Source organism: Mercenaria mercenaria, chromosome 16, assembly GCF_021730395.1.
Source record: "Mercenaria mercenaria strain notata chromosome 16, MADL_Memer_1, whole genome shotgun sequence".
NCBI classification, from domain to species: Eukaryota; Metazoa; Mollusca; class Bivalvia; order Venerida; family Veneridae; genus Mercenaria; species Mercenaria mercenaria.
In genome coordinates, this window is record NC_069376.1 from 73,416,969 (window position 1) to 73,435,822 (window position 18,854).

At 35.3% G+C, this 18,854-nt stretch overlaps 1 protein-coding gene across 1 annotated transcript; it reads right to left on the reverse strand.

Annotated features, from left to right (window-relative positions):
• Positions 1 to 6,003: 6,003 nt before the first annotated feature.
• Positions 6,004 to 6,564, reverse strand: LOC123526964 (riboflavin biosynthesis protein VVA0006-like). The gene has a single exon (XM_045306217.2). The coding sequence runs from the start codon at positions 6,562 to 6,564 to the stop codon at positions 6,004 to 6,006; it is 561 nt and encodes a 186-aa protein (XP_045162152.2).
• Positions 6,565 to 18,854: the final 12,290 nt, after the last annotated feature.

Consider the following 18,854-nt stretch of genomic DNA (forward strand, 5'->3'; position numbering starts at 1 on the left):
ATGAAAAGTATATTTATCATTGATTTTTTTACATTTGGGTGACAGTTTATCAAATTTCTTTCCAAGTTTGAGACTGGTTGTAACAATCTGAAATTGAGATTCCTCTTCTGTAATATTTACGATCTGAGAAGGAATAATGAGCTCAACCAACGCCATTTCCCATTCCTCTTTATTGACGTGAATAGGTTTAGGTAATTTTGTTTTAAATACACTTTGAGTATTATTGGGGAATATTTCCATAGAACTGTCACTTAAAATGGTAATGTAAAAGGAATTCATTGTTGTGTTTGAGGTTGTGATACAGGTTGTTGTTGTTGTTGTTGTTGTTGATGCTGAAATGGTTTTATGAATTTTAAACCTGGGGTTGGTAAAATGTAACCAAGTGTGCTGCTGAGAAGAATTAACCAAATCCGGTCTTGTGATTTTAGGCAAAGTTGAATGATAGAAACCACCAACACAAAATAAATGGCAAGAATCTGTGACATGTAAGTAAGTCGGTTTTTAGCTTCGCGTGTTTTGGTCTAATCCCATCATTTGAACAATCTTAAAGGAGGTCCATGCCAGAATACTATATACCTAGATAGGTGTAATTGTGACCAGTAGTTTCAGAGAAACTGTTTAGGTGTTCACGCAGAACGATGGATGACGGGCTCCAGACAGACCATCTTTATACTAACAATATTAAGGTGAGATAATGTAACAAAATCAAATCTGTGCATTTCTCTCATTCTTATTGCCATGCAATAACGTAAATAGTATACTTGATCGCCTTTGAGTTGTTCCTGTTCATAAAAATGCGACAATGCGTGAAATGACATGCTATTTTATCATGTTTAACCTCTTTACCTGTTTCTTCGTTGAGGCAAATTGATCAAGAAGCTGATAATATTTATATGCGTACACATCCATTTTACGACACTGCTTCTTTAATTCAAAGCCAACGCAACGTTTTCTTAGACCTTATATTGATTCTGAATCCGATCATAAACGAAACTTTCTAAAATCATCTTTCATCAATAAAGGGATCGAGTTTATTGATTTACCTAGTATTTTTAGACCAATCTATAGTTAACTCTATTCCTAAATATTTCAAGAATTCAGAAACACCAATTATCTGTTACAAATATAATATACCAGTTAGAAACGATATATTTAATAACAATAAAATTGTCTCGGATATAGACATAGAGTTCCAGACAGTTGTAACTGTAAAGAATCTAAATACTGTTACCAACCAGCCGGTCATATAATACCGGGTAATTTTAAGATTTTTAATGATAAAAGAATTAGAAATATTTTCTCCAAAGGTCCAAAATATAGAATTCCCTCGTCAATTAACTTTAAAAATTGTCTCTCTGAAATAACTCAGTCTATTGAGGACTATATTAAAAAATTGTGTCGGAAAGAAAATGCAGATCAGAACGCTCTCACTGAATGGAAAAAGAATACTTTTAAAATCATAAAAACTCGAGTTAAATTTTATGAATCAAACCCGTCCTTATTACCCCATAAACCCCTTTTTACTTCGATGTTTAAGGAAAACTTTATCCAAGGTACACACGAATTTTGTTTTTACTCCTGCAGACAAAGCTTCAGATAATAATATTATTATATGACGCATTTACTACACAGAAATATTACAAAATGAACTGAAATATACAAAAACTTACCAGTTATCACTACCAGATGAGAGGAGAATGATACTGTAAAAGGTCATGTAAATCAATGTATAAATTTTAATGTCGCACTTGACGACAGTCAGATGAAGCTCCCTACTCTTCGCGTGTTTTGGAAAGCGTGGAGTTGCTGACCTGCACACTGACTGAATCTAACTGAGGCATGATTGTGAAGTAGTTTTGCTTTTATACGAGATGACTTTCTGGAATCCAACTGTCAAATTTCTTTGGATATCCTTCCCAGTGGACTTTAATTTCTTTAATTTTTTTTCCACCTACGTTCCTTGTGCGACGAGCAAGAACTGAATCAATTTCATAGATTTGATTATCTTTTATAGTCTGAATTTCAGGCAAGTAGAATGAACCTTCGATTTTTTCACCACTTAAATCTTCTAACTGAACCGTTGGTGGTGAAGAATGGCGTAAATAAATGACTTTGAAAAGTTCTTTAGTCCAATTGGGTAGATAACCTTTATCAAACGTTCGCTTTGTTTTATTAATACGGACTAAATCGCCTACTTTAACAGGAAGGGTTTTGGACTTTTGCCTTGTACCAAATAGATGTTGTGCAACCTCAGGCTCTGTATCAACAGTGACGGATGCTGGAGTTCTTTGAATGCTCCGATGGAAACTATGATTATAAGCATGAAGCAAATCATCTAAAATATCAATGTAACGTCGCGTTTTTTCATGTGTGAAATATTTCCACATACGACTTTTCAGACTTCTCTGAAACCTTTCAACAATGCTCGCTTTAGTTTCAGGGTTTTCTGTTGTAAAGAAATGAATATGTTTTGACTTTAAGAACTTTTGAAAATCTTTATTTTTGAATTCAGACCCTTTGTCAGTTTGCAAGGACTTAGGAGAGCGAGCCGAAGTTTTCGCACGTTTTGTTTTCTTTGCCATATTCTTCTAAGTTTAAAACTAAACTAAATCGTGAGTTGTTTTGTTTACCCTTTTATATAGATGAAAAAAGTAACACTCTAGTTTAAAGGTGAAAATCTAGCAAGCAAATTACTGGGAGATCCATACCTTGCAGGAGATGCTATAGTTGAAGACATACTAGATAAAAGTGAAGATCTTGGTGAAGACCCTCTCGATAAGGGGGAGAAGGAAGATCTTGGTGTGAAGCCTGTTATTTTTCTGGGATCTTTCTGATTCCTTGCAGGAGATGCTATAGTTGAGGACATATTCGATAAAAGTGAAGATCTTGGTGAAGAGCTTCTCGATAAGGGGGAGAAGGAAGATCTTGGTGTAAATCCTGTTACTTTTCTGGGGTCTTTCTGATTCCTTGATTTAGGTGTATCAAGGAAAGACGACATATTAGATAAAGAAAATCTTGAGGAAGATGACCCTCTTCTTGATAAAGGAGAAAAAGATGGTCTTGGTGTAAATCCTGATTGTTCAGGTGTAAGTGGTGACCTGACAGGTGAAATTTGGTCCAAAACATCAGACAAATGACTTAATTGTGACAAAGGAGTGGAACTTCTATTAACTGGAGCGTGAGAAATATTCCGTGACTTTTTACGCTTTGTTACAAAGCGATCATCGATTTTTTTAAAAGGAGCTGGAAGTTTTCTTCCTGTTTTGTTCTTCTGTTGTTTTTTTATTAAAATTTTCAGTGGTGAGTTTTTTTTTCTGAAAACTTTTCTTATGGGGGATTTTTTCTTAGATTTAGTTTTCCTTCTTTGACGCTGCTTTGATGGGGTTTTTTGCCTTTTTGATCCAAATTTTCGTTTTGTTTTTTCACCATCCCATCGCAATAAACTTCGTATTATAACTCCACCTAAGAACCCACTTCCTCCAGGTTTTAAGATAAGTTTCCTTTTGGACTCGGCATCAATATTTGAATCTGCTAACTGCTCTATTACTTGTTTGTTCCTATCCATAAAATTTAACGTTTGTTTTGGTAATTTAATTTTTTTCTGCACAATAATTTTTGCTGCTAATGTAAACCATTTGACCATTTCTTTTAACCCTGCTGTCAGTAATTGATCTCTTCTCTGTGGATTGTGTTCCTGACTAAGTGATTCCAAAGCTTTTATCACAACTCTTGGTGTATAATCCATGGCTAACAATTTTAGAATGAATACTGTTCCTGTATCACTTTGATATTTATAGTCGAGAGTAAACAATGGGACCTCGATCCTGTCCTGTAACCCAGTTATGAAATATGTCTGTACGTAATCTGTATTGTTCCTGAGTTTTTGGATGAAAATCAATCAATAAATATCCATGTGGGATAGAAGTAGCATCTTGGTAAGATGCAAGTAAATGTGGTAACTGAATTTGGTTAGCCAATGCTTTAATCTGACCTTTATCTCTTGTATTTTGAAATAAAATCATATAGTGGGCATTAAGACTTATAGTTCTGCTGGCTTTGGACTGTTGAAACATGTTTTGAGTAATATATATAACACTAGCATTACGGTGATGCCCTTTTCGTGTAAACCATAGTTTGATTTTTTCTTCATCTTTATCTCCTAACATGTCGTCAAAGATGACTAAATGTCGACTTGTAGTATCAGTAACAATATCATCGTCATCATCAGGAATACCATTTATAAATTTAATGAAAACACCTTCACTTTCTTGTAACATAGCGTATGTGGATTGCCACTCCTTGTAACACCACACGATTTGTTGTGGTACATTTTGGAATATATTTTCTTTGTATTCTATCATTTTTTTAACAAACTGTGTTTTGCCTGAACCACTTGGTCCCGAAATAAAAATATTACAAGGATGTTGAAAAAGTAAACTGGTTTCCATGATCGCTAAAATGAAAATGACAATAAATATTATGATATGATTTTATTTATATATAACTGTAAAAAACAACAACAAAACAATGTCTGTAAAACATGCGGTCATGTTACATATCCATCGACATTTCATGACGTTTTTTACATATTTTGAACAATGGGGGTTTAAGGTCAAATATGGGTTCAGCATCACTGGAAGAACATTCCCCGTTTGCAATATTTGGTTTACAATAGCGGTACAAAAAATCTATAACATATAGATTTTCCAACACTTCATCTTTCCATTGTAGAAAGGTCCATTGTCGTGTTTTGATGTCTGGTAATTCTTTATGAAACTGACACAAGAGTCTCAGCGCTTCTTTAAATTCAAGAAACATCTCAAATCTCACCAACTGCCTTTTAATGACGGATGTTGTTATTGTTTGCATGCTTGGTGTTACCATTTGAAAAGCGTAAATTAACGCTTTTCTGTAAATAGGAGTGTCTAAAATACGTCTGCTGCTCATCTCTAGGATTACAAGTCAAATGATTTAAAACGTCGATCCCACTCTTTTATTTTGTTAATAACACCACCATTATATTGTACATATCTTATCCAGTCCTCTTTGTTAATTGAATTCATGTTGATTTTCACTTCATACATGTCTTGAATGTTTGCAGCGAATCGTTTGAACTTCTGAAATGTACTGTCCTCACTTAACCACTGACAAATCTGCTCTGTACTTTCAAGATGTTCATCTTCAATAATATTATACAACGTGTCTTTATATAACTTTAAGTCCAAAATATAAAATAAAGACACAAACAGTTTAATTTCTCGTCTATGACGGGACCTGTGCATGATTCTCTTCTTCTGCACGCATTGAATCCAAAATGTGCTTCTTTCCTATCGAAAAGATGGCCGGACACTGACTGCGAAGATACCTTTTTGTTTCATTTATAGTTAGGCGCGATTTAAATACCATACACCGGTCACCGACGATTTGTTTGACCATGAATTCCGATACAGGTTTTACAAAAAATATACGCCCTTCAAGGAAAGGAAACGTGTACACAGAAGGAGAAGAAGATCCAAATGAATACCTCGATCTCGTGTACTGAATTAACAAAATGTAATTGTCGACTCCACCATTCCTGTGATTCAGTGATATGTTGTTTATTTCATCTGGAGTAAAATCACATAGGGAAAAAACCCATCGTTGTGAAATCATATTTATCAGTCTATTATACATGATTTCAATTTTCCGAACAAGACGTCTCCTGTACACCAAACCAATATCATCTCTACTTTTAATGTCTTGCAACAAATCTAGCATTAGTGTCAGCCCTTTTTCACTATCTTCATATATCGTGCAATTAGAAATCCTTTTAAACTGTTTCATCAGCCATACGTGAATAATTTCTCGTTGAAATTCCACACCTTTTTTAGACATTTGTACAAGATACTTATAAATCATAGCACCTATTTCTGGTGGTAAATATAAACCCACATCTACTTGTAAGCAAGCCATCTTTTTAAAACGTTTCAATCATTTTCTATGTTGATGGTTCGAATGTTGGAGTCAGAATGATTTAGACTGTTGGAGCCAACTCCTTATATCCATTAGGATGGATCCAAATCTGTTTCTTCCATTCCACTTGTTAGGATGGATTGCATTTGAATTCCACATATCCATTCCGATACCCCAATTATTATCTCGTGGGTTGGCCTCTACGAGGATTTTAGATCCCGTGGCTAGAAGAAGATTTGTTAGATTTTCATTCTGTGTGAACTTCAGCCAATTTGCTTTGAAAAGCACTTCTGTAGATTGTTGATCCCATTGTTTCACATTAAAGTTCTCTGATTTCATATTTCCCAAACGTTTCATCTCGTAAGGACTTGCCGTGTTCATGATACACATAGCACGATCCTTTTCTTGACATTGCATCATTTTTGTAAATTGAAAATATTGCTCACTACATACATAAACCGCACTGTTGTCAGTAAAACTTGATTTGTACATGTTGCTGAAAGGAGTTTCTCTTCCATAAAAGAATATCATGTCCTCTGTAACTCTAATGTTTTCATTATATCCGTTTGTCTTAAGTAATAACAAAACTTCTTCTGTTCTTGTTAATACCATTTTCATTCAATTAAGTAAATGCCAAGCTTTATCAATACAACATTCTGGTTCATTTAAAAATGCCCAACGTTTTTCATGTGAAAAAGTACCGCCCCTTTTCCAGTCGTTTATATGTAAAAGCACTCTTTCACTATAAGTAACGAAAATTGTCCAATCCGTCCTGTTTACAGCTTCAAGGTTTATGTTAGCTTCTCCTCCTTCTACTGCTTTTGTTACAAAGGCTTTAAAACGCTGAAAGGTGTCAGGTTCATTTAACCATGCACGTATCTGACGCTTTGATCTCAACCGTTTTTGTTTTGATGTAATGTGAAATAAAACCACAGCATACAGTTCAAAATCTAGAATATGATATAGAGAAATCCAGGGTATTTCTACAAAATCTTGATAAATCCGTTGGCATATATCTGGAGACACCACACCCGTCTCCTTTGATGTCATGCTTAGGAATGAATGTATCCATATGGCACAGTCTTATATAGATCAACTACTAACCGTTTGGTATAGACAGATCGGAAAGTTTTTGTCTGTGCTTCACTAGTTACTTTTCGGTCCCTGTGTCTTCGAATACGTGACGGATAATCTATCACAGTGGAAAAGTTTTCTCTGTCTTTCATACATTCTACCATTGTGTTGAAATTGACCTTTTGCGTTGTATCGTAATCTAAAGTGATTCCTTTCACTTTACATTTTGTATGTCTTTCCCCACCTACTATATACTCGTAACCGTAATTTTTAGGTCCTAAAGCAGCGTATTTAACAATTTTACCTTCAGGCACCTCATCAGTCCATTTTCCTAGACGGCTATTCACTATAGGAATATTATATTGATCTGGATCATAGATATACATGCAACTGTCTGTATCAAAATAAAGCACACGCTGACCTAAACGTTCTAACACAGAATACAGCTCAAGTCTGGCATAGGCCGTAACAAATGATGCAACCACAACATTAGCTGAAGAATGTGGTTCTACTTGATCTGACCTGTCTGAAAAATTCATTAAAGCAAACGCATCATGGTCAAAAAAATCAACATAATTGAGTTTGATGTTTGTGTCTGTGACTATATCATAATACCTTGAAAGTGTGTTTACATATTCTGTCTTGGGTAAAATATTGTTTTGAGCATTCTTTCCCCATAGGCAATTGAGCATAGTTTTAGCAAATGCACGTTTACCAGGATTACTTTCAATTTGATCTAAGTGTATACCTTCAGCTACCAAATAGTCTTGTTTAAATTTCTCCTGATCTTCCTTAGTTTTTACCCAGGCAGGATACCCACTTGCTTCCTGCTTCATTTTTAGATATTTGTTTATGTACTTTGAATAAACCTGACTACTCCAGTGATCCCAGTGCCAAATATGGTATATTTCTAGCACCTGGTAACCTTTGTCTAAAGCTTTTCTTAATTCTATCGAAGTCCATGTACCAACCAAGGCTCGATCATCAACACCATGATTGCAAAACGTACATTCTTTTTCAGCGCAAGTCCGACACAGTGTAAATACCATTTTCTTGTTACAATGCAAAGGTAAAACAGGCATCCATTCATTTTGAGGTGGTAGTACCTTGCACTTGATAAGTCCTTTATATTTTGTTATATTGTCAAAACGAATTTGCTCTTGACTTAATATGATGGGGTGTCCTAACGGATATTCTCTATATTTACAAACGTATGGATAGAGCGAACAAATGTCAGCATATTTAATCTCCTGGTTTGTAGTTTCGTCTACTTCATGATACAAATGTACTGCATTAGTTCTTCCACCGAATAGAGCCTCTCGGGGTTCAATGGGTTCTAAATGTGGGTAAAACTGGTCAATCAATGATTTATACATAAGATCATTTTTGTATGAATTATTAAACTGACATTCCCAAATATATCTAATATTGTATCCTTGTTGCTGTAAAACATCAAATCTTTTAAATGTATTTTTGTACAATGTTTCCATTGTTTGCATTGAATACGGATTTTTTGTTTCTCTTTTGGGATAACATTCTTTACATCCATGCGTCCAACAGCCTAAGAACTCATACACTGTTTTTCTTTCCTTGTCAAACCCGTCGACAAAGTATGGACCTATTTGTTGTTCACCACCATTCAAAGCATGCTGGATTTTTGTATCATGTTTATACGCTATACCTTGTATCCACCGTATAGCTTTGATTGAGTATCGTGTTTTGTTTGGATACCCTGCATCTGATATGATACCAAAGCTGTTTTCTGGCATAGAATTTTTTCGCCAGGCTTTGTTACAGGCTTGTGCTAAGGTACATGCCTCAAGGAAGGGTCTATTTGATCACTGCCTTAACTGGTATCGAACTCACCACACCCACGTCCTTAAAATGTCTGCATCTGATCTACAATATTTCTCCATTTCTTTTTGAAAGTCAAATATCTCTTCATTTTTTATCTTCTCATTATACCATTTTAAAAAGTATTTTCGTGATTCTGGTTTTCATACTTCCAGGTTTATAATACTCCTAAGGGTAAGTAGGGACCTACGTATTCCTGAAATTCGGGGGTTTGTTAGCCCAAAAAGGAAACCAATCCTTTTGCCATTTCAGTAAGTCCAAATGTTTTAGGGAATGATGCTAGTGGCATACTAATAAAGCTCATAAAAATCGATTAAACGAACTCCATGAGCTTCCATCATGATAATCTACTTCCATTCATTATAAGTTTGGGTTTAACTGTACCGTGTGTAACGAGATACCTGAGAATAAATTGTGCATCATAACCCTGGGCTTTTTATGGGCAATAACCGTCGCACCTTTATGTATGGGGTTAAATAACCATGTACAAAAGCTAGATAACGTATGATCACCGCGAAAAATAACTTCCCTCCCCTGGGACTTCATCGCACCGCATGCAACATTCACTTGAGCGGTTTCTAATACAATCACCGCATGCCCGCTGTGCAACACAGAAATTTGGGATATGTTCTCCAGTGTCAAATCGACATTCAAAATCATAAAAAATAAAAGGGACATCTGGGAGTTCCTCTTTTTTAGGGGATGTATATTTTGGGATATAACAATCATGACTTGGCTCACAATCTTTTTACAATATTTACATTTTTAACACCTGCACAAAGATGATTTTCCTTGTGCCTACTACCAATCTGACCGCATGTTTTACAAACCCAAACAGATTTACAAATATTCTTTTTACTTTTGCCTTGCATGTCTTTGTGTTTCTGAAAACATTCCGCGCTACGAAACCAACGGTAACATTCTTTACATTGTACACTTACTCCTTTTTCACATATATTGCTTGAATAACAATCACAAATATGATTACATTTATGCTGCTCTTACATTATATCCAACACCACAGTATTCACAATAATAACATACCCTAAAAAATCCTTTTATTGAAATAATGGTGTCAAAATGTCCGCTGTGAAAATAAACATGAACTACTTTACTTTGTTTTGTCATTTTGGGTGCAGTAAATAACAAGTCACTTTTCGCATGCTGAGCGTGAATTTTAATAAATTGAATATACTCAGGATACAGTGTATCCTGTATCTTCTGATACTCCTCTATACCACAGGCCTGATTGTATTTAATCCCAACACTGTCAAGTAATGTTTGCGCTTCTCTCTCTTGTAACTTTAATTTGGATTTACGTATCGCATTCCATCGTTTTTTCCATTCATTACTGTCTGATTTTTGTGCGTAACACATTCCTACAACTATGGAACGTGCTAAACACATACTGTCATCAGAATTATCGATCTGAAAATAGGAAAAATTATTTTCAGATACAAGTCTTATGAAAAATATTAGCAGGTAACATCTTTTTAAGAAATATTTTTCATTGAGAAAAAAAACTTACCTGTATGATACTCCGCTTTAGTTTGGTCATATGTTCAATACTGACATGCGAACCGTAGTGCATATTTCGTCGAGACTTGCTGGATCCTTTCTGGCATTGATATGTGTGTAATTCAGCTTGCATTTGTCCATCATGAATTTAAATTCTCATTACTCTGTACAACTCGTTCAATTTCATTTAACAGTGTTTCAACCTGTCACATTACTAACATCATCAAACGGGACGTGTATACCTAAATTTAATTTAGGATGTGTTATAGAAATTCGAACCTTGTCCCGAGGCATAGCATTGCAACGGTCTTTCATTTCATGCACCATGCTATTAAATAAATCATGCGTAAATTCAAAAGGTTTATCATAGCTTCTGAAAGTCACATCATACACTTTACTTTGAGTTTTAAATTTTCTTGATTTCCTTTCCATCCTTTCTTTGATATTATAATAATTACTGACAAGTTCTTCACGTTTTTCATTGTGCTTCATTTGTCTAGATTCATGTTGTTTCTCTTTTAATTTTTGACGTCTTTCTTTTCTACCCGTCAGTATTATTTTCTTTTTACTAAGTGATAATCTGTGCTTTTTTAAATTATACTTTTCATCATCGTCTGATTCTGAACTAGATTCATCACTAGATGACGAATCTGAATAAGGCACAAGTTTCCGAGACATATTTACTATATAGTGATAAATTATATATCACACATTTAAGTTCACTCAACATTATGATTTTATAATACGATGTCTCACTCTTTTATACCCACGAAAATTTAAAAGACCGCCCACAACCTCCTGGGCCTATAAAATAAACTTACCCAGGTATTATTCATCATTCCAGTCTGAACTTCAAACATGGAAAACGCACCCATCTACACCCAGGCAGATCCTAGAGTAGAAAAGGTTACTGATTCAGCAAGTATTTACTAATCAACAACCAAAGATGTTCTGATTAAGAAGATAAAACACACATGAATGCAGTTAAATGAAATTATTTCAATTACGACAGTAATGCATTTCTATAAATGTCACCAGCCAGGACATTATGCGAGTAACTGCCCTCAACGTAAAGCGGTAAAACAGGATCTCTACAAAAATGTAATTTGCTACAGATGTGAAAAAAAGGGACATTACGCAAACAAGTGTCCAACTCTTCAGTCAGGAGGCAGTAATAAAGAGAGCGAATCACCGACTACTTCAGGCGTAGAAAGTATAGGACAATTCACTAACAGCATACCGTCGAACAGTGATAAAACAAATGGGTTTGGCTTAGGTTATGGCATGGAGGAAGCGCGTGAGTCATTATTTCCAAGTCCACCAACAGAAATAAAGGAAAATGCCATAAACGTTGGCTTTGGCTCTACCTTTCACCGTCCTCAACCACCACGAGGTGCTGGTAACTTTATTCATTATGAAAAAAATACTCAGAATGTACCACAACAGAATGTACCGCAACAAAAAGAGTTTACCTTGCCACCAGGTGACTATCCACCAGGCGACTTTTTTTATAACGGTGTTCACTATTATCAGGGCTTCGACAAGAATGCACCGCCGCAAAAAGTTGCTTTTCCACTGATACCGATTGCAGATACAGCTGAAGTTGATCAGGCAGCTGCTGGTATACAAGGCATTAAAAATCACCTAGAGCATATAATACATTTGATCTGATCATACCGACACCTCCTCAGGGAAATACGGTAGAGAATCAGGATACCCAGATCGGACTTCAGTCAGCACCTACAACAGGTAACACTTCCGATACTACAGACAGGGGCAATGTCAGGAAAAATAAACGTAAACATGGCGATAATCAGACAGCAGAAGAGGGAGTTTCTATGCGAAAGCGTAGGAAACTTTCAAAAAAATAAAAAAAAAACAGTTATAAAAATACTATGAAAAATGACATTTGTTACATCGTTTTCATGTTGATAATTTTAATTACTTCTTTTTAATGTTTTTTCTTTCACAAAATGTTGCATCTTTTATTCATAAAGTTTGATATGTTACGAAAATAAATGTAAAACTATAGAATTGTTTGTTTGTTACTGACAATATTATGATGAAAGTATTTTCTACTCTAAAATAGATGGTTGGTCCTTAAAAGGACCTTTATTAAGTCACAACTCAATAAAACCCAGACAAGTCTGGATATAAATTATTGAGTTTGACTGGCTCAGGCTTGAACTCAGACAAGTCCGGGTACAGGTTGATTAATTTAACTCTGTACTGCGGACGAGGCCACTCCACCCCACGTCTTGCGAAAAAGGCTTTCAGGCCTGCCTGTCTCTGCCTCTTCTCTATTTCTTCATAAACCCAGTCAGGGGTTCGATCCTTCTTGAATAGTCGCCGTACTGAACGAAGTAACTTTCGTAGGCCCATGATTAAAATGGAATGTGAATGTAGAATAACGCCTTCATATTTAAAGCAAAATATCGGATTGACCTACTTTCAACATTTTTAAGAAAAACGGATTGACCTATATTCATTTCAAAGACCAATCATATCAAAGCTTCTTTTTTATTATTCAACCATACAATTATTTTATATGAATCAATCTTAGTTATTTAAAAAACAAATTAAAATCATAAATAATAAAAAAGAAGTGACAATATCTGAGAAAATATTTCCTTTCGAAAATATTTGTGTGGCCCTGAAAAGGGCCGTTGGGTGCATATTCATGCATCTGTCTACTGACGACAACTAGGAGGAGGCCCACAGTGCCTGCCTCTGCATACAGGGCAATAATCTAGCGATTTCTTCACCCTGTACCCCTCTGTCGATAACTGAAACGACGCTTCATCATCGTCGTTCCAGTCCTCCCTGTTGCTGTCAGTAGTGGCACTCTCCTCCACCACAATGGCATGGCTGGCACTAGACCCTGCCAGGTCCATCATCCCCTCCAGCTCTTCCTCCATCGCCAACTGTCTCTCTCTCTCCCCCGCTTCAATGTCTCTCAATAAATTGTCTATCATTTTCCCCAGTCTGGCATGTACTTTCAAGATTCTGGCTAACTGCCGTTCAATGGAAGCCATGATAACGTTTTGTTGTTGATATGAATATCAAGCGATGAATGACCTGAAAAACGAAGCTGTATTTATACAACAAAACCGGATTGACCTACATTTACAAATGCAAAGAAACAAAGAACCAATCAAAATCCATATTTTTTCATTTGTGTTTCTTAACTTTAAACTTTTGGACTTAGACTTTTTTCCACTAAAACATTAAATAAAATCTTATTTCTTTTATTCACAATCAAAACATAATTTGCACTTTAAACTATTTTGTAAACATTTAGGCACGTTCTTAATAATGACGTCAATTCATGCGTAATACACTGTACTGTAGTATATCGATCAATAGTATTTCTGGGGTGTAGATAGTCATGTAGCGAGGTAAAGTAATAAAACACTTTTTTAAAATACATAATCTTAAAATCATCTTCAATACACTGAAAACGATCTAACTAAGAAAATGAATACTCACAAGGTTAGGTAAACATAAAAATATACACTTTATCGTGGATTTTTCAGTGGGTAATTCTGTTCGCAAGATGAAGATTCACTGTTTTTCTTTAAGTTTATCACTGAAAACATTGAATTACATTCATTTTGCATTCATAGTTTGTAATTTTAGCATGAAATGAATTAAAAAATATCATTAGATTTGGAATTTCACATTGAGTTTATTGCAATTTATTGAGTTGAAATTTTTAAAGAAACACAGTTCAGGAAAATTTTCACTTTATTTCACCGAACGTTGTTTATAAAGCTTTGCGCTGATTGGCGGAGACGTCATTGTCTTCTTTGTCGTGATTCGGTGCAGTTTTCATTGTTTACATTTGAAGTAGGTCAATCCTATTTCGTGATATAAAAAGATAATCATGACCTACTTAGTTCATTTACCTTCTACCATTCATCATGGATAACTATGATGATTTACTGGCGGCAGCGACAAATTCAGTACAATTACCTGCTTCATTTGATTCCGAGCAAATTACAGGAAATGGTACTCCAATTTATGGTTCTTACCAAACTACATTTACATCACCGGGGCAAATACAGCAGCAAATCCAGACCAAAAGTCTTTACCATCAACAAGGACAACAACAGCAGCATTTCCAGTTGCAACAGCAACAGCAGCAGCAACAACAGCAACCCCCACAGCAACAAGAACAACAACAACATCAACCACGGGCTGATATTTCGAAGATATTCTTGAGTTTGGTACAAGAATTACGCAAGATGAATTCAAATATGGTCAATCTTGAGAATGCATTTCGTCAATGCTCAGAAAACACATCGCTGAAAATCAAACCTGAAAAACTGGTTGTGCCGGTGCAATTCAAATATGAATCAGAGAAAGTAGAATCAAGTTCAACAGAGAAACATTCAGAAAAACGCAAGGCAGAATTTGGTCTTGGTTCTCATGGGAAAAGCATTAAAAAACTCAAGAAATAAAATGCAAAAAAAAAAACAATAAAACAACGGTCCTTTTCAGGACCACCAAATCTCTTAGAAAAAAGTATCTCTCAGTATTGTCAAACAAACAAATATACAGTAGGCCTATATCTTTTTTATTTTAGTTATAATAAAAAACATTCTACACCTTAGTAAGACATTATATATAACCATCACTTATAGAACTTAAACTTTGATTTTATTACTATGTATATTAGCAATGTGATCGCTACATATTTTCCATGCCGAAAAAGGCTCTATAACTCATACTGTGATTGGCTCAGAATCCATTGTCTTCTTTGTCATGATTGGGTAGATTTTTTGTCATTTTTCAAATGTAGGTCAATCCGTTTTTCCTTAAAAGTTTTAAGTAGGTCAATCCCATATCTTCCTATAAATACCGCATTCCACACATATCTTTATCATTTATCAAAATGGCACACTCAATCGAAAACATGCAAAATGTTGAAGAGAAGCTAAAGGAAATACATAGTCTTGAGACGAGATGTCTACAGATCTATACTGAGGTCTATGCTCAGATAGAGACAGAAGTACAGAGGTTCCATTACAGAACGGAGGGTACTGCATCGATGATAAATACTGCACGGGAGTACAGAGAAGGTGTAGAAAGGGAGGTCAGGCAAAATGCAGAAAGGGACAGGCAAAGAAGAAGACATCTGCGACAAATCAGACTGCAACCGTACTATGGCATTGTCATTCCATTGCAGCAAGCCAATGCAGCAACAGAACGTCAAGGTGGAAATGCAGCAACCTCCACAGGCACACCGCAAACAGATGGTACCACTAACTAAGTCAATGGTGTTGTGTTTTTGAAAAAAGAAATATGAAAAAACAACAAACAAAAAAACAAATAAAAACAGAAAAAAAGGGTCCTTTTTAGGACCACCAAATATCTTAGAAAGAAGTATCTCTCAGTATTGTCAAACAAATATACATAAATAAGACAGATTGTTAAAAATATTTCTTTTATTTGACTAATATATAACATAACATTTCATTTTTTCATGTCAAAATACATGTTACTGTTAATTATTGTCTACCAGGTTCTGCTATCATGAATACGAATGATGCTTCGTCTGTTGTGTGACTCCTATTTACCATTGTCGATCTGCATGGTGATCACACAACATAGTCATAATGTGCATGTAGACTTTATCAGCAGCATCTTCATCCTTCATTTTTTGGTTCCGTCCGAGTCACATTCACAAAACGAATTGGGTTGCAAAGTGTGTTCACACCACTCGAGTTCGATCTCAGGATAATATTTACTCATGTATTTTCGGAGCATGTACATCCATGTAGAGAAACTCATATCCAACTCTGTCCTTACTTTTGATATGTCCTTGTAGCTGACGCAGAGAAAGTTCGTTTTTACCAGAAAATCAAAAATTGCAACTTTCATATCTACCAAAAAATTCTCTGGCAAATTCTCCCACATATCCATATACGAATCACCATAGTGGACGATGGAGAAGTCTACTTTTAAATCCGGCCTCTCTTTTCTTACATAGTCTTTGAATAATTCTTCAAAAGTGTCTGACGAAAAGCCAAGATGTACTTTACTGTAATGTGCTTCATACGCCCATACTTTGTGATGTGGTCGCGACACTTCCTTTAGTTCACCAGTGAGAGCATTTGTCATGTTCTCAAATACTACTGAGCTATTTTCCATGTTAATGGTTAGAATTCTGAAGTAAGAATGATGATTTTTGCTAGTGAAAAACGTTCTTATATACTACTCACTGCTGAAAAAAGGACTATACAACTACGAAAAATGGACTATAAGTTTCTAATAGAGGTCCCCATATCGCCCCCCCTGGGAGGTCCCCATATTGACCCCCTGGGAGGTCCCCATATCGCCCCCCTTTACTACTAATAGATGAAAATCAAAAATAATAATTTATTAACATCATAATAATAACAACCATAGCGAGCGATAAAGCGTTTTCTGACTCAAAGGGACTGTACTGCTGAAATCAAAATATAAAATTGTGTTGTCAAAGTTGTTTCCCCTCGTCTCTTTTGAAAATCCCGTAAAGGTATAGTATACGATACCCATTACCATCCGACATACTTCACTACACCGTGACACTTACATTAAGGTAACCCGAATAAAAAGTCACAACTAATATATATGGCAATTACTACCATTAGCTGGATTATATAATGGTGCGACCAAACTCATGTGCTAGCAGATACCCTCATACCGACAACGGATACTATTCTGCAAATATGCATGTGTAGATTATCAAATTTTTACGAGTTCTGCAGGGCAGACTTTGTGTACGTAGTGGCGCAGTATTAATGTATATGTCTTAATATAAATATGATCTTTTCGTTGCATATTCATTTCTACAAAGCAAATAATACATATTTTTGTTTCGTTTGGCAGACCAGAAATAGATTTAATCGACATAGATGTACCCTTAACACCTAGTCAACCAGTAATGACGTGGAGGTGCCTTCGTTGTCGAGTGGTTAGGTCACTGACTTCGAATTACTCGCTCCTAACCGATGTGGGCTCGAAATCTCCCTCAGTGTGAAATCTTCTTCAAGTGAGGAATCGCCGAGCTGGCGAGCGGAAGATCAGCTTTTTTATACAGTTGCCCGCCCGTGATGAAATAACGGTAGAATGGACACCTTGGGTCTTCATCATCAAAGGCACATTGAAAATTTTGACGGATTTTCCGTTACATGAAACTATAGATGAATAATGAGTTTATTATAATTTGAATACATTGAAAGTGTACTGTTGTCATTTGGAACTGCAAGGTTATTTGACCTTTGATTATGGTGTAACTGTTGTATTAGAGTTTGATAATCACTCCACATTCTCTTATTTTCTTTTCCGTCTGTCAATATTTGGCACACAAAAACACGAAACAGATTGGTGTGAAGAGAAGCTGTTAAAGGTATATGCATGTAGTATTGACTGCCTTTCAGCACAAGACAATAACTTCACGCAGTTGCGTGGAAATGGTAATATATTTTCATCAGCTTTTATTCTGGAAGAAGTGACCTTATATTAAAAATATAATATTTACCTTTGTCTAATGAGAATTCTCTAAGTAACCTTTGTATGGTAATTTTATTCCAACGGCAGTTTAAACATGTGTAATCCCTGGTAATATTTAAACTCAAAATCTTGCTTCGATATGTAATTTTGAAATGTTTTCCTTATTTTCTCCTATCACACAAAGGGCAGTAGTTCTATTTTGTAAATAGACAAAGTAAGGTATACTGAAATTTCTGACGGTATATGAGCTAATTGTGTTTGAAAACTATTCAAAACTTATATACTTTAGGAAATTTCAACATGACAGTCTAATTAACTCTATTCTAATCGTCGTATTTTAATGCAACGAATTTAAGCTCTATGAGGCACTATAGTGAAAAACTATACCACTAGAAAAAACAGTGAACGGCGGCTTAAAAATAACAACAAACGCACTACAAAACCCAACCACTCGTTCGGTATGTCAAAAAAGGGACTGTCTTTCAACCAAAAAGACGGTGTCTGCTTGTAGCAGTGAGCACAAACCCGAATGTTATAAGTATCAACTACATTGCCCTCTAAAATCTAGAGGTTATTTTATTTTTAAAATGGAGGCCATGTTATTTATTATAATTTTAAGCACATCAACCTTTTAACTGCGGAAAATAAGTTTCATGTAAATGATAACGAAAAAGTTAATTTCATATTACACCATTGAACAATTTTGTTCACTTTCCCTATATATGGCCAGGCATTTGGTCGGTAGTGTAGCAGAGTAGACAAAAGCCAAATTAAAATAATACAAATTACCTTTGAAACATTTTCTCCCTTTTAGATGCCACTTGTACCTGCAGTAATGCACTTACAAAGATCAATATTATTCCATTAACTTAATAAAAACTGCGAATAAGCATTGATTTGTGGTCTCTTTGTGACTTATAAAAAGTAATCTTTTTCTCTGTATTACTGTTTTATCA

What these genes read in the sequence shown, in the direction of transcription:
- LOC123526964 (XM_045306217.2), bottom strand. Translation starts at nt 6,564, where the DNA reads ATGGTATTAACAAGAACAGAAGAAGTTTTGTTATTACTTAAGACAAAC.